At 49.2% G+C, this 23,332-nt stretch overlaps 1 protein-coding gene across 1 annotated transcript in view; it reads left to right on the forward strand.

Annotated features, from left to right (window-relative positions):
* The window catches only part of NXN (nucleoredoxin), a gene marked incomplete at both ends in the record, with an annotated part of 47,622 nt that overhangs the window by 18,740 nt on the left and 5,550 nt on the right, over positions 1-23,332 (forward strand). Inside the window, 4 exons of the mRNA XM_079545103.1 lie at positions 13,588-13,705; positions 15,107-15,240; positions 15,634-15,734; positions 16,014-16,120. Coding sequence (XP_079401229.1) covers positions 13,588-13,705; positions 15,107-15,240; positions 15,634-15,734; positions 16,014-16,120 — 460 coding nt within the window. The remainder of the gene's footprint in view (positions 1-13,587; positions 13,706-15,106; positions 15,241-15,633; positions 15,735-16,013; positions 16,121-23,332) is intronic.

The following is a 23,332-nucleotide window of genomic DNA, read 5'->3' on the forward strand; positions in this document are numbered from 1 at the left end:
GAATTCCTTTTCTTTTTCCCATTCCTCTTCATTACTGGTGGCAGTTGTAATTTATCGGCGCTAGCTTGTCAATAGAAGGTTGGAATAAAAGGCTTTGTGGTGTGCTGCTCAGCTGGCTGTATAAACATGAAAGCACTGGGTTTTTAACCAGCTGGATCACATGGCTTTTCCCTGCAAAGCTTTTGCCAAAACACTTTGCTAGATAAAAGGGCTGCTGAGAAAGACCAGGTCACTAACAGATTGTCTGCAGAGGAGGATAACATTGATCTTTGTTTTAGTTTTACTTTTGTTTCTTGTAACTTTTCAGTAAGAGCAGGGACTGAGTATGAATCATTTTTATCTCTTGGTCGGAAATGAAGCTGGACAGGGTGCTGGGCTGCCTGGCAAGAGCTGCTAAAGGGGGAGCCCAGCTGCATCCCTGCCTCCTCAGACCCTGGTGTCCTCCTGGCAGCCTTTTCCCAGCTGTGGGGCAGCAGGGCACAGGGGGATGGAGGCTCGATGGAGGCCTTGAGCTGCTCCCTATTCGAGTTTTGGGGTAGGTCAGGCAGAGCAGGATACACCGGTGCTGTGCTCCTCTAATACGGGGGCCTCTCAGACAGCCAGAGACAATTTATGCCTGGCCCTGTGCTTACTGCAGTGAAAATGAGGCAAGTCTTGTTTCCTCGATGTTTAAATTGTGATGGCAGTGCATTGCAGGAGGGCACAGCAGAAACTGATGTTCCCAAGCCTTTCTTCCAGGCATGTACCCTCTCAGGCTGAAATAACACAACCATTTCTATTGCAAACCATGCCACCAGCAAAGCTAAATCTTTCGTGCCTCTTCAGCATTTACCAGGGAGAGAGAAGTTTGCACAGCTGTCGGGTAGCTGTTAGGAAGAAGTTGCAACTCAGCATCTCTTTGATCTGGCTTCTCGCAGCGTGCCAGCTCTGCCTGTCCCTGCCAGTCCCTGTCACAGCCATCTCTTGGTGCCACCAGGCTGCAGGACCAGAGCACAACCTTGCCCAGGAGGTATGCATGGACCTGGATACTGCTGGTGCTGCAGGCTGAACTCCAGTTCTGCTCAATTGCTTTTGATGGGCTGAGCACAGTTGTTGCAGAGCCCTGCCAAAAAAGCACGATGCTGCTTAATAGCAAAGTAGCTCCAGGCCCAAACAAGTTTTGTGCTTCCTGCTTCCCTTCCCCAAACTCCTCTTTAAATATCTGAGCTGGTGACTTATTGCCTTGAGTTTGCTGAGCTCTTTGAACTGAAATAAATGACAGGCTCCGGGAATGAGGCCTTTGATCAGGCGCTCACCTCTCACCTCTTCGGGCAAGGCTTTGAGTCAGGTGTGGGATTAAATGCATGAGGTTTGGTGCCCCCCAGGTCATGTCCTGAGCAGGCTGCAGAAGCTGGCTCAGATCTGGGAAACCCGAGTTTTAGATCCCAGCACCGTTCTGTAGAGTTTGAAGGTAAACAAAGGGCAAAGCAGGCTTTGAGTAAGAGGCAATGCTGTGTTCGTGTTTAGACTTTAGGATTCCAGGGTCTTAATTTGCTCTTTTTTAATGCAAGATTTCACAGAACAGGGAAATATTTCTGCATCCTGTGTCATGATGAAGCAGAGAGGGATGGGAGCAGGCTGGCTCTCACCTGCCTCATGTCCATCAGCAGTGCTTATCACTGCTCTGGGTAAGTTGTTCTGCTACTTGTGCAAGCAGGTCCACCCTGTCCTGCCTCCTGGATAAGCCTCTTGTAGATGATTGAGAGATTCCTGGCACCGATCTCTTTGCGTAACGCTCTCTTAATGTTGTTATTTTGTTAATGAGTGTCTGAAGATGCTTTATTGGAAGGCACTGGCTCTGTCGGTGCAGGCTGGGGAAGATGCAGGTCGCTCTTGTTTGGCCCAGCAAGCCTGGGCAGGGATCCTGGGGGAAGTGCCTTTCCCATCCCAGGATGATGCTCAGCACCCAATGCATGGGGCTGCCTGGGGAGGCTGTCATGGCAAGACTTGGACTGAGAAGCGTCAGGAGAATTCCCTATAGAAACACATTACTGCTTTTTACTGTTGTTGCCACTGTTGGAATAGCCTCTGGCTGCCTGCCTTTGTAGTGTCCCTGAGAGGACAGATGAAGCCACGTGGCAAAATAGGGCACCCTGGGACATCTTGGTGGTGTTTATTTTCTGAAAATCAGAGTTGAAATCAGAGTTTGAGCCTTGGCAGGACAGAGACCTTTCTGACTGTCTCACTGATGGCGGGGTTACCAGTGAGAGTACATAAATCCCAGTGTCAGGTTGTTCCCAAATGCCTGACCTGTACTTCTCTGTTTCGTAGTCCCTGTTGGTTACAGATTGGTGTTTTATGACCATGGGGTCCCAACCCCATTTAATCTTCTGACTGCACTGCTGTGATGATGGTTGGCATTAGGGCAGATTTAACAGTGATGCATCCAGAGCACTTTGTCCTCAGGGTTCCCAGTGGGACTGCAGAGGGCTGGAGCTCGATCCGAAGCTATACAAGATCTGGGGGTCTCCTGCTGAGCTCCCTCTGCAGCCATGCCAGTGCTTGGAGGTGAAAATTGAGCAGCAGCTGCTGGATAATGAGCCCTTGGGTTTGAGAATTTCTTCTTCCTCAAAGGGCCAGTGCAGGGCTATTGCACAGTGCAGCTTTGGGCAACTCCAGCAGGATGTGTGCTGGTGTGCATGGCGGGACGACTGTCCTAAACTTCCTGGCCTTTGATGTGCTGTGTGTGTAATGAGCATCTGCCCTCTAAGAGAAAACAGATTGGAGTTATAAATTTGAAAAAAGAGGGAGCAGTTTTGCTTAATCATTTTCACACAGATCCACAGGCATTTCTATGAGAGTGAGCAGCATCTGGTTCAGGAGTTTGGACTGCTTTGAACTCTCGTGTAGCTTCTGCAGTCTCAGGCAGAGAGTGATGTTCCAGATGCTGTTCCCAGCAATCAGATCAATGACATCCCTATTCAGACTTTTCATTTCTTAAAGAAGGAAAGAAGTAGTTTGCACTAAGGTCATCTGAAGTGTCAGGGATCTGCAAGCATTTCTTCCCTCTCTTATTGGGGTAGAGCGCTGCAAATTATTTCCCCATTTATAAGCACCATTTAGGAAGCAGGAAGAAGTAAGCTGCCTCTCTTTGTAGGTTCCTGTTCCCTTCAGGTTCTTGTCACTGCAAGAAATACAGAAATTTTTGAATTTAACTCAAAGATTTCATTTCAGGGAGGAAAGGTGTAATGCAGCAGTCCCCCTCCATGCAGCTTGCCAAGCAGGCTGTATTTGTGTGCAGGCATTTGTGTGTGTGGGAAAATCACTGAGAGGCAGGGAAAGTGCAGGAAGGCTTTTGGGATTTAAGTCCATGAACAGCCTTTGTGGTCAGCTGCTGGTGCAGGAACGCAGCTGCCAAGGCTGCTCTGTGCCACTTTGCCAATGGGATTTGCCAGAGGCAGGTTGACTGTATCCCCGCTTCCCATCTGTAGCAGTGCTGCCAGCCTTGTGGTGTCCAGTGCATTATTTCTCAGATGGGGACATCCTCAGGGTCACCAAGACCCCAGATTTGGATGTAGCTCCCCTGGCATCTCTACAGTGGATCTGTAAGGGTTTCCATCACCCCCTGGACCTGCTCTTTCGTCTCCCGCCTTGGCTGAGAAGTGTCAGTGGCTGAGATCACAGCTGCAGGACTTTCCTTGGGATGTCCTGGAGGGAAGGCTTCTGATTTTCTGCCTGTAAAAGCCATTGGGCAAGAGAAGGACCCACACCTTGTCCCTCACGGAATTGGTGCTTGCACAAGGTCTGATTGCTGCACAAGATACAGACAGAACAAAATTCCACAAAATAAGCCAAAGATTTTGTTCTCATTAGTGTAAAATCATAAAATCTGATGTTTCCGATGTCGCTAGAGAGAGAAGGAGAATTAACTCCTGGAGAATGTAACCAGAGGATACTTAAAAGGCAAATTGCTCACATACTTTCTTTAAAATTTGCATGAGTGTAGTAAAAGGTCATCGTAAGTGCTGAATCTGCTCCTCAGATCCTCGCCTGCTGGCGGCTGATTGCAAGAGCCTGTTGCTAAGTGTTCCTGGAAACAGAATAAAGATGAAGCAAGATAATTGAACAAGAAGGAGGGAGAGGGGAAAAAGCTTGGAGCTAACAGTCAAACTGTGGAGCTGCCAAATGAGATGAATATGTCAAAGTTTGACTCTGTGGCTGCATCTAATCAGCTCTGACTGAGGGCTGGATGGGAATGCCCAGCCTGGAACTTCATGGCAGAGCCCTGGTAGGAGCTGCTCGGATGCCAGCAGCAGATTTGCTGCATTTTCCAAAGCTCATCCAACTCCAAGCACGCTGCTTTCTAACGTTTAGTTTAGAGCAGAGGACGAGAAAGCAAAACACGCTGTGAAGATGGTTTGTGTTATTTCTGTGTATAAATACGCTGTTCCTGCGGTGTGCATTTTGTTAACCTGGGATCTTTATCTGGACAATCAGTAATCGCAAAAACCAACAGAAGAAAGCAAAAATACAAACAAATCTGGAGCTTGGCTGAGCAGACAGCTGCAGCTCCAGGTGACCTCGGAGGGGTTTTTCCTGCTGCTTTTGCAGCAGGCTGCCTTTTGCTATGTGAAATGTGGGTCAGGCTCCTGGAAAAGCACACCCTCCAGGGAGTGCCCAGTTTGTCCCAAGGCTTCAGCTTGTCTCATGTCAGTGGTTTGCATTTTCTGAGTCAAACCCTTGTGCAGCTCCTGTTTGTTGCCGAAAAGACAAGGAAGCTAAACTTCCTTTAGCTGCGATAATTTCTCCCGTTGAAGCTTTTGTGAAAGTGCAGAACTTTCTCTTTCACTGTCTCTACGGATCGATTTCCTGGAAATAGTTTTAGTAACTGTTTCTGGAGTGATTTTTATCATCCCAAAGCATTTTACAACCTCTGAATTTAGTAACAGCTGAAAGACAGCCACATCTGAGGAAGGCTGCTGCCAGTGCACAGCAGCATTAGGCATTCCATAAAGGAACACACACTTGGCTCTTTCTTCATACAGAATCCTCCTGATTGTGCCAAAAAGACAAGGCTGTGCTCTACCATTCATCCCCTTTGGGTTCAGAGCTCAGCGGCGTCGCGGCACACCGAGCAGGCTGAAATCTTTCCTTCCAGTTTCCAGCTGGGTCTGGCTGTCGGAGGAGGTAATGAATACGCTGCATCTTATCTGACATTTCAACTGCCCCTGTGGGATTCGTGGTGTCATCGGTTTCTGACAGCGGCGTCTCGTTCCTGGCAGGTTCCCTTTGCACCGTGCTCAGTCTCTGTTTAAAATAGCAGCCTGGGGAGAAGGAGGCTGCTCAGTGGAGTCGGCGGTGGGGGATTGGTGTCCTAAATGCCATGTTGTGTCTGCACACTGACTGATGGACTCGCTTCTCCAAGAAGCCATTTATCTCGTGACTTCATGACTCGAGCCAGGATGGAGCTGGAGCTTCTGACCTTGCAACTGATTTATCACCGCTCCTTTTCTTCTTTTCGATTGGTTCAGCAATCTCAAAGCATCACTTAAGGCTGAAAATGAAGGTTTTCAGCCCCGAGGGCAGCCCTGACCTCTTGTCAATGGATGTGAGATCGTGGTCCCAACCACACTGCTGAGTGTTGCAAAGCAAAGCTGCACTCCCGCCCCATTCTGCATTGCTTTCTACTTAGCTAATTCTGTGAAGAGTTTGAATAGAGAGTTTAATGGGCAAGCCTGTCCTGTAGAGGTGCAGTCAGGTGAGGAAAGGGTTTCTCTTTCTGCTGTACGCTGGCTTTTGCTGCTGTTTTGGTATTAGTTTAGCCAGAGCTGTGTTTAGGGTTATTCTAGTCTGGTTTTTAACATGTGCAGTTGATTAATTACTAATGCTGGCCTCGCGGTTGCATTTTCGTATTTAGACGTCACTGGCTTGGCTCCTGTTGGGTTTACATTTCCAACCTGCAGCCTTTCTGAGGAAGGATTGGGTTTCAGCTTGGGACAGAGGAGGAAGAGGGGAGTGCAGCAAGCCTGCACGGTGCATCCTGCAGCAGCTGCTGCCTTCAGGTGATGGCTGAGCCCCAGGTAGCCCCATGCTGTCACTGGAGGGGATCACTTCCAGCACATGGGGCTGGCTGACTCAAGAACACTGAGATCAGAGTCGTTGCAAAGTGAATTACTTGGGGAGGCTGCAGTGAATGCAACTGCAGTGGCTCGACCCGGCGTGCTGTAATCATTCACTCCCAGAACCACTGGAGCTCCTGCAGGAACCTGTTTGCTTTCAATAGTGTGTACATTTGCAGCGATGCAAATACTTTGTTTAGTGCAGCTTTGTGCAATGAAGTGTCACCAGTGATGCTGTGGATGAGCTATTTCATTCCAAAAGGTGCTGCATATTGAGCAGGTTTCCCATCTTCTGGTTGTTCTTCATACGTCAGCAACAGTAGGTAGATGCCTTCGTAATTTTACAGTGCTGTTTCTTAACATAACTGTGAGCTGTTCATTTGTACCCAGTTCAACGCTGCAGAGCTTCTGACTTTCTAGATGCTGTTAATTAGAGAGGCAGAAACTGATACATTTGGGCAAAGCGGCAGCAAGTTGGGTCACCAGCACTTTGTGTGAGTGCATGCCAGCTCCAAGCTGCAGTAAACTTTCTCCTTTCTTTTTGAGATCTGAAGAGTTGGCTGTATACGCTGTATTTCAGGCACTGTATCATTTTCCTGTGATATACATATACTGCTAAGACTCTTGGTATGACACTTCTTGGATAAAAGCTAAATTAGGTATATTTTTAAATGCAAACAAGTATAAAAATGACTTATCTGTTGTCCCTTTGGCTAGATATTAGCGTAGGTGAAGATGCTACAGCTGGACAACTTGATCTTATTGTAGCTGTCCCTGTTCATTGCAGGGGTCTAGATGACCTTTAAGAGTCCCTTGCAGCTCAGATGATTCTGTTATTCTATGCCAGCAAAATACTCCTCCCTTGCTTTGGTAGCACCTTCATTCTTCGGAGGCCATGCGAGCGTGGGAGCAGCGCGGTGGAGGCTGCCAGTCTGTGGGGTGTCCTGGGGCAGCTCGTGGCATCCTGAGGCTGTGGCTGCCCCGGGTTCCTTACAGCACCAACAAATGCTCTATTGTCTTCTCAGCAATGGTGTTGGTTTTTGTTTTTATCTGATTGTGTAAAGTTCCCTTTCGGATTAAGTGCTGAAAACAAAACAGAAACCACACCAATACCTCATTGTGTTCATTAAACAACGGCAAAAAATCCCTGTGTCCCTGCCGATTTAAAAGGCTTTTGTGTTTGGTGGGAACTCTATCTAAACTTTGGGCTTTTCAAAAGTGTTTTCTTTCTTGGTGATCTGGGATTGCAGGGCATTTGACCTCACGATGACTATCTGCGCTGGATACCAGCTGCCTTCAAGTGAACGGTAGCAGCAAAAGTGAACGTGACCGATAGGAAATCCATGCTGCAGTGTTGAGGTAACCCTGGCAGCCAGCCTGCTCCGGATGACAGATGAGACCTGGGACCAGGAGAGACTCTGAACTTGTATTTGATGTCCCAAACCGACCACCCCACCCCTTCCCTTTCCTACAGACGGATGGAAAAATATCCCTTCCCCACAGAGAGAGAGAAATTATTATTTTTTCTTATTACCTTTATGTTTACATAGCTGTTTCTTACTTAGTGCTAGTCATCTGGGGGCACAATTTATAGGGGCCGTGTATGATACACTTCTACGTGTGTCTTGACTTTTTCTCACAAAGCATTTGAGCTCTCTCCATCCTTACTGCTGTTTGCGTGCATGTCCTGCTGCCTTACTGCCAGAGCTCTGCAAATGGGATGACAGAGAGCTGGCAGAACAGAGCTCAACCAGAAAGGTTGAGATCAGAGCCTTCAGCAACCAGTCCTGGCACGTGGCTGTCTGCTGGGTGTGCTGGACCGTGAGTAAATGTGTGTGAGGGTTTCAGATGCTGACAGACCTCCTGGGTCCTGCACCCGTCAGCGCTGTGAGTTTCTCGGTGAGCTCTGAGCCTCTGTTTTCCTGTGGATAAAGAAAGAACGCGTGATCTCTGGAAAGTAAAACATGGCTTACAAAATACCTGGAGGTACTTCAGTACAGATCTCCTGTTAAACAAAGTAAACAAAGTCATGCTCGTGAAGAAAAAAGCCATTTTGGAGGAATGCTTGTAGGAATATCTCCTGGTGTATGAAGTACGAGGAGCAGCCTGTCTCACAGCATCCTCCCTAAGTGAGCTGCTGGGTTGTTGTGTGGGCATTCAGGCAGGCGCTGCTTTGCTCTGCTCTCCCTGAGTGCAGCCGCTCGTTGAAGCCTGCGCACAGGGCAGGCCGCGGCTGCAGGCCCTGAGGCTTTGCTTGCCATAGATCATGTTAACCTCTCTTAAGTCCTGCTCAAATTAAATGTTTTCATATCAGATGTGGGTTGTGGAAGATCCAGTCTGTCAGCCTGAATGTGTGTCAGGAGGAAATGAGGCAGCTTGCGCTCGGAGTCTGGTGTGCGCGCCAGGGCCTGGCAGCCATATGCTGCTCTGCCCTAACAGCAAATGCTCAGATCTCAGCCGCCAGGGCTGCTTAATCCGGGAATTACTGCAGTATGTGGGACGCTTCATTGGGAGCGCAGACATATTTTCTCACCTTGATGAAGGACAGCAGGGTGACAGAGGGTCCACCTGGACCCTCCGTGCAAATCCTGATGGGATTTAACAAAGCTTGGTTGCACGTGGCCGTGGGATGGGGCTGGTGGTGGGGGCAGCTGCCATGTGCAGAACCCTGTGATGGTGGTGCTGGGGCAGTGACTGGAAACCAAGAGTGGTCAGAGAGAGGAAAATGGAGGAAATGATGCAATGGGAAGCATAGGGTTGTGCTGGCTGAGCCCCTCCTTGGTCAAGAACTTTGACCACTGTGCTCCTCGGAAATCCATAAAGACCAGTCCTCTGCTGGCAGGGGCTTGGTCAAAAAACCCTAACAAAAGGGGTTCCTTCTGCTTTATCTTGGAAGCTTTTGGCCTTGTGTGCAGCAGGGAGGAACGAAAGCTGCAGGCATGCAGCGGTGCCAGTCTCAGATGTGAGACAGCCCCACAGCTTGCAGAGGGGCAGCTCTGACATTCAGCCTTTGGGGCTTTGGTTTTGGTTTTTGCTTGCACGGCTCATGCAGTTGGGCTGCAGCCAGCGGGGGGAAGCGCAGACAATTGCATTTACAGCAATCTTGTTGACTGCAATTCCAAATCCTCTCTCCTTGTTTTATTAATGGAGGAGACAACATCTCTCTCACCATTGTGTTTTGTAATTAGATTTTAATTTCCTTTTAGAGAGAAGCAGCAGCACCACAGCCATGAATTTATCTCAAGCCCACTTGTTTGGTCTCCTGTATGACAAGATCAGACCCTGGCAGACACCATCTGCCCCAAAACTCTCCCTTCTGTACACAGCTGAGTTTTGTTCCCTCACCATGCCCCCTTCCTACAGATTGGAAGGGAAGGGGAAGCCTTCTCCTGAGCTCAGCCTGAATCGCTGGGACAGGCGTTAAGTGGATTTAAATCCACGGGGTGAGGGAGCTGCCTGTTGTTCTGCAGTCTGTTGCTCTTCGCAGAGCCTGGGTGGCCCCTGGTGCTTGTAAACCCTTTAAGGCACGCTGTAAAAGCTGTGATTTAACATGGAGAGCGAGCCAGGACTGAAGGGTCCCTGCAGCGCGGGGCAGTGGGGAATGAGGGTGCAGTGGGTTCTGAGGTGCTGCAGCCTCCTCACTGTCCCTCTGCCATTGCAGGTTTCCTAGTTGTTATTCTCATTTGCCACGGGAACTTTAGTCACCTTGAATGGCGTGTGTTGGTCAGCTTGTCCTCCTGCTTCACGTGTTTGTGAACTGATGTGCTTTGGAGTGAGGTCTGGGGAGGAGAGGAGGAAATCCAAACAGGATTAGTTATGGTATCTTCGAGAAATGACGAGAGCTGTAAGAGCTGCAAAACACACAGAATTAATCTTTCCGTGCCTTCTGGCACAGGCAGGTATCGCTGACAGCTCCCACTTCTGGCTGGAGGCAGCTCTTTAAGCTATGGAGGATGGAAGTGCAGCATCTGTTGCAGTCCCAGTTTGCACAACAGTGGAAAAATGCAGCTACCAGGGGATTGGTGAGCAAACCTCCTGCGAAAGCAGGGCTGCATCCCAGTCCCCCCATGTTGCAGAGCTAACAGTTGTGTTTTATCTTTGCCAGTGTTAACCACTACAGCTCACAATTTATGTTCGTAAGTTAATGTGACCAGGGCTGATAAATCAATCAGCAGAACCAGAAATAGCGACCTGCAGCTGTTAGGAGAAGGAGTTCCCTTTTCCAGCAGTGTGTACTGAGCAGGAGGAGATTTCATCTGCCCCGGCCAGATTCCAGCCATTTTGCTGTGAACAAAAAACAGCCGTTTGCTAGCGGGGAGACCTCTGGTTTGACACCTTTATTGGGAAAAATTACTCCAGCATGCCTCAAGGTGAGACGTTTCCAAGTCCTCCAGGGATGAGGGATGTGGCACTAGTGTGGAGAGCTGCTCGTGACCAACGTGGGTACTTTGTGCTGCTCTAGTGCCTGCGGTCTGGGATCACTGTCACCTGCCAGAGGGTAACAGGAGCTGGTTACAGCATTGCTGGTTACGTCCCTCCTCAGGTCCCAGATGGTTAGGACCCTCAAACCTCAAGTAATAAGTGGTGGTTTTAAAGTCTCTTGCAGCTGGTTGTGGATGGAGGCACGGAGAAGCCCCAGGACTGTGGTTTCCAGCTCCTCCAGCATGGCGTGGTGATGCTTTGCATTATGGATAAGGTTACTGGTGGAATCCAGTGACTCTGTTTTTTCCGCTGGACTGCTTGACTTAACCACCTGCACAGGAGCCAGATTGGGTTCTGTAAAGCCAATCAGCCTACATGGCATCTTAAGAGAGGCTCCTTTTCCAGCAGGAATTTGGGGTTGAGTGTTGAATTCAGCAGGCGTGCACAGTGATCGGGAGTGAGGAGCGCTCGGAGAGGATCAGCTGATTTCAGGCTGAGCAGTCTGTAGATTATTTCCACATCTGTGTTAGCTTTGGCTTGATCCCACAGATTTGCAACAGCTGTTGGGAAGCGGAGCAGAGATCCCCTCTTTAAATGGATGATCAAATCCTCCGAGTGTGGAGTGTGTTATTTCTATGTCATCCTCTTCAAGACAGGAAAAACAGCTTTTAAATGTTGCTGAGGCAGCACTCAGCTCTGCTGCCTGAGCTATCATCCGATCTTCCTGCGGTTTCAGAGCCAGTCGTAATTTGCATTCTGCATCCCACGCCTCGCCCGACACGTGGCCTTTGGAGAGCTGCACATCTGCCTGTCTTTGCCCAGATACCTGCACAGCAGCTGCCTCTTTCCTCTTGGGCTCACCTTTCTGCACATCACCGACATCCCGTGTTGTGCCTGGGGAGTGACCGGCTCCCTGGATTTTCGTTGTTTAAGATATCTAACCAGTGCCAGGGTGCCTCTGGTGTCTCCCTGTATTTTAGTTATCCTGTGAGGGTATTGACTGCTACCAACAGAATGTTTAACATTCTGATTCAAGGGCAGAAGCAGAGGTGGCAGCAGGTGCCTCAGATGTAACACAGAGTGGTCTCCTCCATGAAGTGTGTGTGCAGGGGTAGAATTAGAGGGTATTTGAATTCCAGCATTAAATACATGAGAAAATGATTGAGCCCGTTTCCCATCCAGGCTGCATCGCTTCAGGTCTGACTTGCAGTACAAGGAGCCATTGGGCTCCGGAAGGCTGAGCCTGTGGGAAGGGCCACCTCCATGGGGATGGTGATAAATCTTGGTGGTCATCCTTCAGAGCATGCAGTTCTCGATTCCATTCAGCTTTCCTAATGCACAGCAGGGACATCAAATTGAACTGCTCCAGTGTTAACGGTGTGCTCGTGTGCTTTCTGACACAGGCACCAAAATTAATATGGTTAATGCTTTGGGACCATTAATTTGCAATTCAAAGCTTTTATAACTGGCCTTAAAATGGCAACGTGATTCAGGTCATCCTACAGGCAGTGATGTGTTTGTTCATCCGTGCCAAGCAGTGGTATGAATGACAGCTCTGGCAGTGTCAATAGCTGAGCAGCCTTTCTTCAAGGGGTGGTTTGGGCCCCAGCTGCTGCTGCTGCACCCTCAGAAACCCCATATGGTTGCTTGGTAAGAGCTGCCAGGTCAGCTGGAGACCAGGGACCAACAGCCAGGTGTGTGTGCTCTGTCCATGCCAGCCAGAGTGGGTTTGGTTTGCTTTTACCCCGTGCTCTGGCTGCCCCTGCCCCCTTCCTTGGAGGCATTGAGCTGATTCTGCCTGCTGGGCTCCTTCAGCCAAGCCAAACTGCTACAACACACTGCAGTGCCCTAAGGGAGCTGCTTTCCATATACAAAAGGCTTGGCGAAATGAAGTGAAATGTAAGCAACTCTTTGAGGAGAACTATCCAATTGCTAGTTGTAATTTCCTCGTTGTTTGCAGCACCCTATTATGTGCTTGTGATCCTTATAAAGAGCTCTCCCCCACCCTTTAAACTTCACAGAATTGGATTTTACCTTCTGTGGTTTGACCACACTCACTGCAGGGGGCTGGTTTGCATTTAGTATCTTTTTTTTTCCCCTTCTATGTGCCCAAAGCTATTTGGTTTGTGAATGAGCATTATGAATGAGTTGGCTTATCCCAGGAAATGTGTCTATTTGAAATTCAGGGCTGGTGGGCCAAGCACAGTACCATATATTTCTCTAGATCCTGGTAAATGGAAATCAGTAGTGTCTTCTTTGATTGTGTTAACACTTTCCTTCAGAGCCAAGAGGATTTTGAATACACTGAAAGCGTGTTAGTTCTTGTAACTCTCTCAGATAGCTTTTATGTTGGAAAAACCATTAAGTACAGTGACAGTGAAACCTAAATGTGCTGCATAGACCCAAATGCTGTGGGAAGCAGCTGCAAAGCAAACTGGCCAGGAGACAGCAAAATCTGCATTGGGACATGCAGTGTGCGGCCGTTCCAGCCTGCAGGGCTTTTGTTTGGGGTGGGCAGAGGACTGCAGCCAGGCTGGCAGCGTGCAGTGCAGCCCCCAGGCTGATGCCAAACCCATTCAGTGGGAACAAAACTGGGAAGCCCCAGTTAGAGCAGAATCGTGTTTCTGTGTGTTGGCCTTGTTTTCAGCATGGCTGTGTCTTGGCAGAGGTTATTAAATTTATTTAATGAACGTCGAAATTGGAGAAGAGGAAGCAGCCAGGAAAGCATTACAAATTGCTTTAGAGCAGTGGCATTAAAAGTATTTGTGCTTACCGTATCTTCTAAGCAAAGCCCTCAAAGCACAGTACAGGGCTGGTAAGTGTTATCCCCTTTGACTTGCAGAGAGGCAGATGTGTTTGAAGGAGAAGCCTGTGCCTACATCCCTGTTCAAGCCTGCAGCAGGAGGCAGACAGCATGCAGTGGCTCCAGCATCGTCCTGCATCAACTCCATTTCTTTGCTTATCTCCGAGCCCTTGTCTAAAAGATGGTAGTGCCCCACAGTCTTCCTGGTCACGCTGCCAAGCTTATCTCTCTTTTCTCTTCTTCTCCCCTCCCTCTGTGTTACAGCTGAAACTGTGGAACAAGTACAGAGTCTCCAACATTCCTTCCCTGATATTTATCGATGCCTCTACTGGGAAAGTGGTTTGCAGGAACGGCCTCCTGGTAATCCGTGATGACCCAGAAGGTAAGACCTGTCGTCCTGTGCCCTAGATGCATGGCTATGCAATGCCTTGTTATTTTAGCACGCTCCAAATTGCCTTGGAGGTTTAAAAAAAAACCCAACAAAACAACAAAAAGAGGAAACAAACAGCTATTGTCATACTTGACTAATCAAGGCACTGTATTATTTTCAGTATAACGTTTTCTGCATCATTCCTGCCAGATCTTGTGTTTTGGTTTTCTTGTTCAGAAGAACAAAGACTTCCCCTCCAGGATTTTTGTCTGAAGTGCTAATGAGGAAAAAGACTAAGTGAAACACAAAGTTTAGATTTTCTGTGATGGAGGCACACAGAGAGAACCTGACTTTCTGTACCTCGGGAGCAGAATCTTTCCTAAATAGTGAGTGGGTGCTTATCACTGGCATCACAGCCTGTTAGGATGAGTTCTCCATTATTTGTAAATGAGACAGAAAAATGCTATTGTTCTCGATTCCCAAAGTTGTGTTGGGAGTTAATTTTAAATCCTTCTTAATTAAATTTGTAAAAACTTAAATGTGCAGAATGCACGCCCTCACTCACGTTCTGCAGACCTGATGTTCAGCTGTTAAACTGCCCATGCAAACATTCCTCCACGCAGTAGATACTGAAAATGGTGGCTGCTGGCAGGAACTGTGCAGCAAATACCAGTTATGGCCTGGGCCATCTGTGTTGCTTCCTCATCTCTGGCTGAATATCTCAGATCAATTTCTGTAGGAGCTGGCAGCAGATGATTCTGAGCATGTGTTTGCATGTATGCAGACATGCTTTATTTGGGGTGCAGAGGATTAGTGCAAGTTCTAGGAGTTTGTGTGCGTTCAACATGAGGAAAAAAAAATCAGTCCAGTGATATGGTTAATTGCTATGGTTAAAGCTTTAAATTTAGAGGAATTAGAGCTGTGATGATGTGTCCTGCACCATCTGCTTCTCTGTTTGTGTAGAATGGCAGCTGGTTGGGAGGCAGGGTGGGTGCAAGGACTGCAATCAGCAAAGTGGCTTTAATCTGTAAGTGGCAAACAGTCTGCCTGTGTTCCTGAGCACGTACCACCTTGCCCCTGTTGTTTAAACAAACACTGTGGATAAGGAAAAGATGCATTATCAGGCACAAAACCAGAGCAGAAGTTGCTCTGACTTGGGCACGGATGCAGATACCTGTGGAGCTGAGGTCACTCTGGGTGCTCAAGGCAACACTGTGGTGGTGCCAGGGCAGTTGAGTAATTCTACATCCCCCTTTAATGGGGTGAGCCTCAATAGGGTCCCTCAAATAGCACCCCCCCATATCTTTTCAAATGGCAGGATGGCTTTTTAGTGGAGCTTTTGAAGCTGTAAATGCTCCATATGCTTCCTATTTTGTATTTTTTTTTTTCTACTCCCATCCCAACCCTCTCTAGGACTGGAGTTCCCGTGGGGGCCAAAACCCTTCAGTGAAGTTGTTGCTGGACCTCTGCTAAGGAACAACGGCCAGACACTAGACAGCAGTGCTCTGGAGGGCTCTCATGTCGGGGTCTACTTCTCTGCACACTGGGTGAGTGGTGGGTGCTCTGCAGAGCAATTGCAGTGAGCTCTGGGCAGCCCTTGGGCGAGGTGAGGAATCACTGCCAACCTCTGCAGAACCTCTGCAAGAGGCTGAAGACCTCAGGGCGGTTGGTGCATGAGCAGTTAAGATGCCCTGGTCCTTTTGGTAGAAGCCAGCAGCATTACAATTGCGTGACATCCTCATCTGACTCTTCAGAAGGGGAAGAATTTTCAAAGTGGGAGAGATTTTGGCAGCAATTTCAGGAGTTGGTGACCTCCTACCGTTAACACCAGCCACATCCAAAGCTGTTTCCTGGCTCTCCAGAAGAGAAGAGATCACGTTTGGCTTTTGGCGATGGCTCCATCATCTAGACAGTGTGCCCATGTGTGTGTTGTTTTGCAGTGCCCTCCCTGCCGAAGCCTCACACGGGTCCTGGTGGAGTCGTACCGGAAGATCAAGGAGGCTGGCCAGAAATTTGAGATCCTCTTCGTTAGTGCAGACAGGTAATGAAGCGGTGCCTCTTGGTGCAGGCAGAGCTGATTGCCACACAGCAATCGGTCTTGGAGGTATTTTATCGCAGAAAGCGTGCTGCAGACCCTTTCTGGAGAAATTTGGGCTTGAAATTTAGTGCAGCTCGCCCCAGGTTTGTGTTTCCCAGAGGCAGTTGCTGGTGGGCTTAGTGCAACGGGGAAAGGTCTTTGTAGGCCAGGTTTTCTATGAGGATGAGGGGTGTGTCAGGTAGTGGGGCAGCACTGAGGATCCTGCACTGTTCTGTTGCACAGGTCGGAGGATTCCTTCAAGCAGTATTTCAGCGAGATGCCCTGGGTAGCTGTGCCGTATGCGGATGAAGCCAGACGGTCACGCCTGAATCGACTCTATGGCATACAAGGTAGGAAAGGCCCTTCTGAGGTGCAGCTCTCCTTTCTGCTGCTTTTGTTGAACGTTTGCGGTGTCTCCTCTTGTTTAACTAAAACAAGAAAATGGCAAAGCAAAGCGCAGTGCCCCCAGGCAGAGCTGCTTCATGTTTCTGCTCTCCACAAACTCACATTCCTACCACCTGCCAAGCAGGCTGTTAATCGAAACAGGACTTCCATAAACAACCTAATTCTTCCTGGAAACTTGGAAGCTTTTTTTGGCTTGGATGTTTTTTACCTAATTACTGATTTATTTATTTTGTCTTTTCTTGAAGGTTTAAATTTCATTTTCTTGCTGTTTTATGTAATGCAAAGGCAGGCGATCATTCTCTGCAGAGGCTGAGGAAGATGGCATCTGGTTTATGTTAGCAGCATGAATTACAGAAGAGTGCATGTTTGATGTAAACCATGGCTTTGCCTTTACTGTATGCGTCTGTGCCAGAATCCAGCAGCCTCAGCTGCTCAGAGGGCAGGGAGAGGCTCTCTCTGTCTGGGTGTTTTGAGAGTGTCCCAGAGATGATAGAAGTTCCCAGCAGCCCTCCTGGGAACTGGTATGTTGTTGGTGCAGGGGATGAGGTGCGCTGCAGAGATGTGAAAGGTAAATAGCTTGCAAGGAAGCTTCCATGTATACATAGAATTTCTCCTTGTACATAAGGAATTAGGAGATAAAGAGCCACCAGTCTTGCTGTAAACTGCGTGTTTCTCATTGTTTCAGTGCAACATCAACCAGGTGGGTGCAGGCTGAGGCAGGCAGAGAAACAGGAATGTTGCCAAAGGTGCCTGGGGACGTCAGTGAGGGTCCATGGACCATCCTGGTGATCACGTTTTGCCCTCCTGTATTTGCCTGCATCGCTTTTGCAAAGCGTCAGCAGCAGCAGGGTCCCAGAGTGGCCAAAGCTCTGAGTGCGTTCATTTCAGCTTATTCATCCATGTTGACTTTAGTGGGATAGTTTTGCTGATAAGAGCATTTGGCAGAAACCCAGCGAGCAGGAGAAGCGATCCCTCTTCAGAATCCTCCCTGAACACCCCTTTGGGGGTGAGCTCAGGTGCCAACGCTGTGCTCTGTTCTCTGACCTCAAGTCAAGAATAACTGTTAGCCTGCTTTAAATAGCCATCATTTTGCTTTTTAATTACCTTCCCACGAGGCAAAAGCTTTCCATGTTCATCTGTCTTTTCCCCAGCCTGCTCAAAACCTTCTCCAGCGCTGGTTTCGGTGGAGCCCTGCAGGCCTGCTGCCAGTTTCGCTGGGACTTTCTGTAAATAAGGTGTCCAGACATGGATACTCAGCACTGAGCATGCTGTAGCCAGGGAAACAGTAACAACAGCCTTCCCTTTAACTTCAGCCGCTGTCTCCTTAAATGTCTCTCTTGGTTGTGTGCTGACCTGAAAATGTAAACATTTGCTGTTCCCATGTGCCCTGACCCTTCCCTCACTGACATAGCTCCCATTTTACCCCTCGTATTCCCACGTGACAGGGATGCTTTACTGGGGATGCTGACGCTGGGATTTGGGCATATTTGACTGCAAACCCTACTTGTTCGCAGTTTTTTCATAAAGTAGGAACCTCCCTGCAAGGATGAAATGTGATGGGCAGTCATGCTGAAATGTAGAGGAGGACTGGTTTATATGTTTTGGGGGGAACCTCCTCTGCTCCCAGCGGTTGCTGGGTTGTCACTTATTCCTGCACAGGCAATGACTCCTCATCCTCACAGAGCATTCGAGCAGTTTTGCTCTGTGAATGCCTGCTTGGCTTCCCACGTTTCCTGCCAAACTTGGACAACGCTGTGCTGCTCCAGCAGCTGCCTTTGTTCTCAGTCCTCACAGCACTGTGCAGGGAGCAGCATCCATGCAGCCCTGTGCAGCCCTGCTGGCCTCTGACACCAGGCATCCCTTGTGTAGGAGCACGTGCCTCGGGTTGTGTCTGCAGGGTGGCTTTTCCTCTGATTTTTCTCAGGCCAGCAGAGCCCTTCCTGGAGCTGGAACAACAAAAGAACTTGTCTTCCTGAACAGCTCTGGGCTGCTGGAAAGCAGCAAGACAGTCAGACCTCATGTTGTTTTAGTCCTGTGTTGGCCCCTACAGCATTCAAAAAAGTCAGTGTAAAATGTAAGTTGAGTTATTGGCCTTTATTTGGGTTGACTTGAATGCTTCTATTCATAACCCACGTGCAGTCAGTGGGCTGTACCATACCCACCTATATTAAATTGCTTCTGGGTGCAGCACTGTCTTGAGAGAGAGTTGTTTCTCGTATCGCAGCTTCTTATAAAGAATTCTCCATTGTGTGCTTCTGTGTGGCTGTCACAGATGAAGTCTCCTAACTCTCCTTTTTGGGCAGGGACTGGTAATGAATGCTGTACTTAGATGGGAATTGTCCTTTATTGCCATGTCCTAGGAGAGATTTTGTGATCCTGGAAGTTTCCTGCGGGATGCATTGCAGCACTGTGGGATTTGCAGTTACCTGGGGGAGCTTCAGAGACCTGTTGTTTCAGCCCTGGGCTCTGTTCCAGACACCCTCTGGTCACTCCACAGCCCAGCTGGGAAGTCATGGCCAAGAGAGGTTTCCTGTGCTGGGTTTCTGAAGCTTTCTTCTAAAGAGGTCAAAAAAAAAACCCCAGCAATAAAACCCCAGTGTTGTGTTCTCCGAGCGTTTTATTCACGGTGATTTTGATTGCTCAGCCAGCAGACTTAATGCAGATGAGATTTCCATGTCGGATATGGGTTTTAATATATAAATAAATGCATTGCCAGGTTCAGTAACAAATCATTTGGCCCCCATGTTTTCGCAAAATGCTCGCCTCGTGGGAACTGAATCCATTTTCTAATGCGTAGAGTCAAACTGAGCCCGTCTATGCTAATTCTCATCTAAAGCTTATACAATATTCATTGCAGAACGTCTGATCTATGATTCTTCTTGATAACTAAATTCTGGTGTTATGACTCACGGCAATTACCAGAGCCCCCAAAAGGCTCTAAAATAACACGTAGTGGCTGTAGGTGAGTAGGGAGGGGGGGGAAAGCACCCAGGTTAGCAGGTATGGGTTTGGTTTAAGGCTTGCTGGTTAAGGATGCCCAGCCAGAGATGCAGGGGAAGGAGCTTAGGAGACCAAGAGAGTGCTCAGTATGCTCTGGGGTGGCCGTGGCAACAGGGACAGATGCACTGCAGCAACCTCAGCCTTCACCATATGGATCCAGAAAGGAAAGCAGAGCTTTGTGGTTGATGAGGAGCTTCTGATGCCAAATGAAAGGGGAAATTTATGGATCCTGCATGTCACGTGGCTCTCAACAGGCTGCAAATCGTGAAATCAGCCTCAAGATTTCAGATGTGTTATTGGCATTCCCAAAAACGTTAAAACACAGGGTGGTTTATCTTAGAGTCTTATTTTTTGAGTCTTGGAAGTTTTAGCAGCTGGGTGCTTTGGTGCGTGTCTGCATATGCAGATCTAACTGTTCTGAATAGCAGATGAAATCACTGGTGTCTGTGGGGTAGCACTAACAGAATGACCTGTGTCTAAAGCAGGCCCTGATCATTCCCAGGTCAGACAGGCTCCTTTGCAGCCTGCTTCAGTCTGCTGGACTTTGGGGCTCGCTGGCGAAAGGAGGTGCAGGAAGGGCTGTGGCCTTGCTGAGAGCTGATCCCACAGACCCAGTGCTGTGGGTTGGCTGGCTGCATCTCTCAGATAATGCAGGTCTGGAGGGGACCAAATAGCAGGCATCCAGGGTGAGGATGTGAATCGTAAATGGATGAAGACCTGAATTATGTGGGGTGCTGATCATCATGTGCTTCTCTTGGCTTCAGTAGTATTTCTGATGCTTTGTGCCTTGCAGGGTAGGGACAGAGAGAGTTTTCCCAATTGCTTCCACTCTGTTTAACCTCTCCCTGCCCTGGAGCTATTTTGAATACCAGAAGGTAATGAATAAGATTTTCTGTGATAGAAAATCTCTTTCTTGGCATTCCCTTAGGATTTGCAAGCCCAGCCATCACGCTGTGTTACTGTGCAGCTCCTGCAGCTGACCCAGCGAGTGCAGCCCCGTGCATGGGAGGAATGTGAGCAGCCCTGTCTGGGCTGGAATGAGGGGAATGCAGCCGCTCGCCCGGACCTGCAGGCAGGCTGGGACAGACAGTCAGCCGTGTATTTCCTAGAGAAATGCCTAGAATTCAGAGGGCTCGTGAGTAACCCACTGTTGTATAGGACGACAGTGCCAGGAGGCAGTAGTAGCACGCTGGTTTCTCCTGCACGGAAAATGATTTGATCGAGTATTTCTAATAAATGCGGCTTGAAATGAACCTTTGGGCTTAGAGGTGAGGGCAGGAAGATTTGTTGTCTCAGTTTGCTGCTGTGATTTGGAGGCTGTTGCTGGGTGGATGAGGAAATGCCTGATAGCAATTGGGTTGAGCACTGAGTGATGAGTATCTGACAGCAGAGCCTGCTGCTGACACCGGCTGCCTGGCCCCTGTCTCTTGGGGCCCGGTATCAAATTGTCTCCCTTTTCCTTCCTTTCGGGATGTTTTTTTATGTCCTTTATGACAGAAAACAGTGTTTTTCCCAGATGAAATCACCAGCATGAGCCATTCCTGTTGGCTTTGACCACCAGCTCCTGCAGCTCCATCCTCCTGCAGGTCGGGGGCAGCCATCAGCAGTCAGTGCAGAATGAGCCTTGCCTGCAGGTGTGTCCCAAAAGCAGCATCTCACTGTCATTCAGCACCATTCACCCCCAGGGCCACACTGCAGGGGCTTGCCACAACTGTCAGTTCTGGGGCCTGGAAGCCACTTATATGTGCTACTGGCTGGGACAGTCACCAGCTGGTGTCCCCTGCACAGTACCTGGTCAGATGTTGGGAATTGACTTGTGCTAAATCTCAGCTGCATGCAGCCACTCCTTGCTTTGTCCCAGCCAGCAAATCCCAGGGCCAAGGCCCCACAGCCTGCAGAGCCAGCAGCCCACTGCCTTCTGGTGAAACCTTGCCTTTATTCCCAACAGTTTGACTCGTGTGTCGTTAGAGCAGAGCTGCAGCTGGTCCTGATGTGAAAAGCTGCAGTTCTTCTGAGCCTGTGTCACATCTGCTGTGTTTTTCTAGCTTGTGCTTAAGGCTTCCTGGGAGAGCTGTCTTAAGACGTTGCTGCAGCCAGGTGGGATGAATGAAAGCATCATTAAAGCCGTGCTCTCTGCAACCAAGAAGAAAAATCCCTTAGCTATTGCTGGGATCCCTTTCTCTTCTCTTACCTATCCTGGCTGTGTTTTCAGATTCTCATTTTAGTGCACTCCTCATAAGGCTTTTGTTTTATCCTTGGGCTTTCCAGCCCTATGGCTCTGGGCAGAATGGTGCTCTGGCCTAAATTGGCACTCTCTGCCACATAGCCACAGATTATTCTCTGGAGAGAGGGGCTGTGCCACATCTACCCTTATCCGTCTTTGTATAGAGGGACATATTTAACTGATTATTTCTCTGGTTTTGGTTTGTTTCTTTGTTTATTTTCCATGGATGAAGCAGAACATGCGTTCCTCCCTCTCCTAAGGGCTGTTGCAGAAATAAACAACTCAGGACCCCCATCCTGCAGGCAGGAGAGCACTCAGCCTGGCTGTACTGGGGCTGGAGGAGCTGCATTGTGCTCAGCAATGAGCAGCTCTGGGCCCCAGCTGGGGAAATCAGCTTGGATGAGTGCCAGCGATCCGCAGGCCGGCACTGGTGTGAGGGATTCTCAGTTTCCCCATCTGCTCCCATGCTGTCTCCTGGCAAGGACGTGGCCCTGCCCAGAGGTGCTGGCAGCATCCTATGGGCTGGCAGCACAGCCAGGGAAGGCTCAGTGCATCCATGTGCATGCACTCATCCTGAATCTTGCAGTTTTGGTGTGCACCTACATCCGTTTGTTGGATGCCAGCTTTCTGCCCTAGACAGAAGGCCCTTTTTTGGGTTAAGGGCACAGCTCTGCATGGTCCCTGTGCCATCTGGTGTTGCTCAGCTCCAGGGGACGGTAAATAATGGTGCGTTCTGCAGTCTGAGCAGCTGCTGGTGCACACGCAGCTAGAAGTGCGATGTGCAAACCCAGCAGGACAGCATTTTTAATAACTTAGGAGCCGGCTCCAAAGTAATAAAAGGTGAAATAATTACCTGCAAAATTGATTTGAAGTGCAGGAAGTATCCAGTAGCTCTGCAGCCCGGTGCCTGCGGAGCTTTCCCCACAGCCGCAGTGCTGTGCTGGGGCAGGAGCTGCACAATCATTGGAGCAGGGTCCCAGCATCACATCACCATCACCCACCCCTTCCCATCCCACCACCATCACCCACCACCATCACATCCCCTTGGTCCCCTGGGGGCTTGGGGAGGGAAGGAGCAGCACAAATGAATTAGCACTGAGCTTAACTTCCCCTTCTCTTAACCACTGGGCTGGTGGTGCCAGCAGAGCTCCCAGCTCTGTTCCTGCTCAGTGCACCAGTTCCTTGGAGCATTCCCAGCAAGGACCAGTAGTCCTGTTTGGCCATTTCATTCAGTGAAGGCTGTGCTTGCTGTGCAGCTGCCTTCTGCTCCTCAGCCTTTCATCAGCTGGGGACCTCAGGTGTCTGCCTCTCTATACACAGAATGGTGTCCCAGCCATGTAACATTCGTGGCCTGCTGGACCCAGATGTGTGCTGTGAAAATGATGGGATGATTACTTCTGTGTCGGAAGGGGTGTGGGGGGTTCATGAAGGAGTTCATGGCTGCTGAAATGTGGGCTTCTGCTGGGAACAAACACACCCTGCTTCCTGGCTGCTGCTGCTTGCAGCCTGCCTTGCCACGAGGTTTGCTTGTGATGCTTTGAACCACGAGTCTCCAGGCTGGGGTGGTGATGTGTGAGTGCTGAGCTCTGCTGTGCACACGGGAGACAGTTCTGTCCATGCTTTGTGAGATGCAGTGAGCTCCTGGGCAGGGTCCTGTCTGCTGTGCCACAGGTTGTGTGCAGGAACATCAGCGTCAGGCAGCAGTGCGTGAGCTCTCCCTGTAGTCAGACAGGAAAGGAAGGCGATGCCAGAGCCTGTCTTCCAGCTTCCTGCTCTGGCTCCTCAATTACTGCTCTCCCAGAGCAGAAACAGGATCCAGGGATCCCGCTTCCCATCACATAAGCTGCAGTGGCTGCACTGACGCTGGGCTCCTGCCAGATCAGAGGCAATAGGACGGATCCTTTTCCCCACACCCTTTTACTCCCATATTAGC

This window comes from Tetrao urogallus (assembly GCF_951394365.1).
Source record: "Tetrao urogallus genome assembly, chromosome: 20".
NCBI lineage: Eukaryota > Metazoa > Chordata > Aves > Galliformes > Phasianidae > Tetrao > Tetrao urogallus.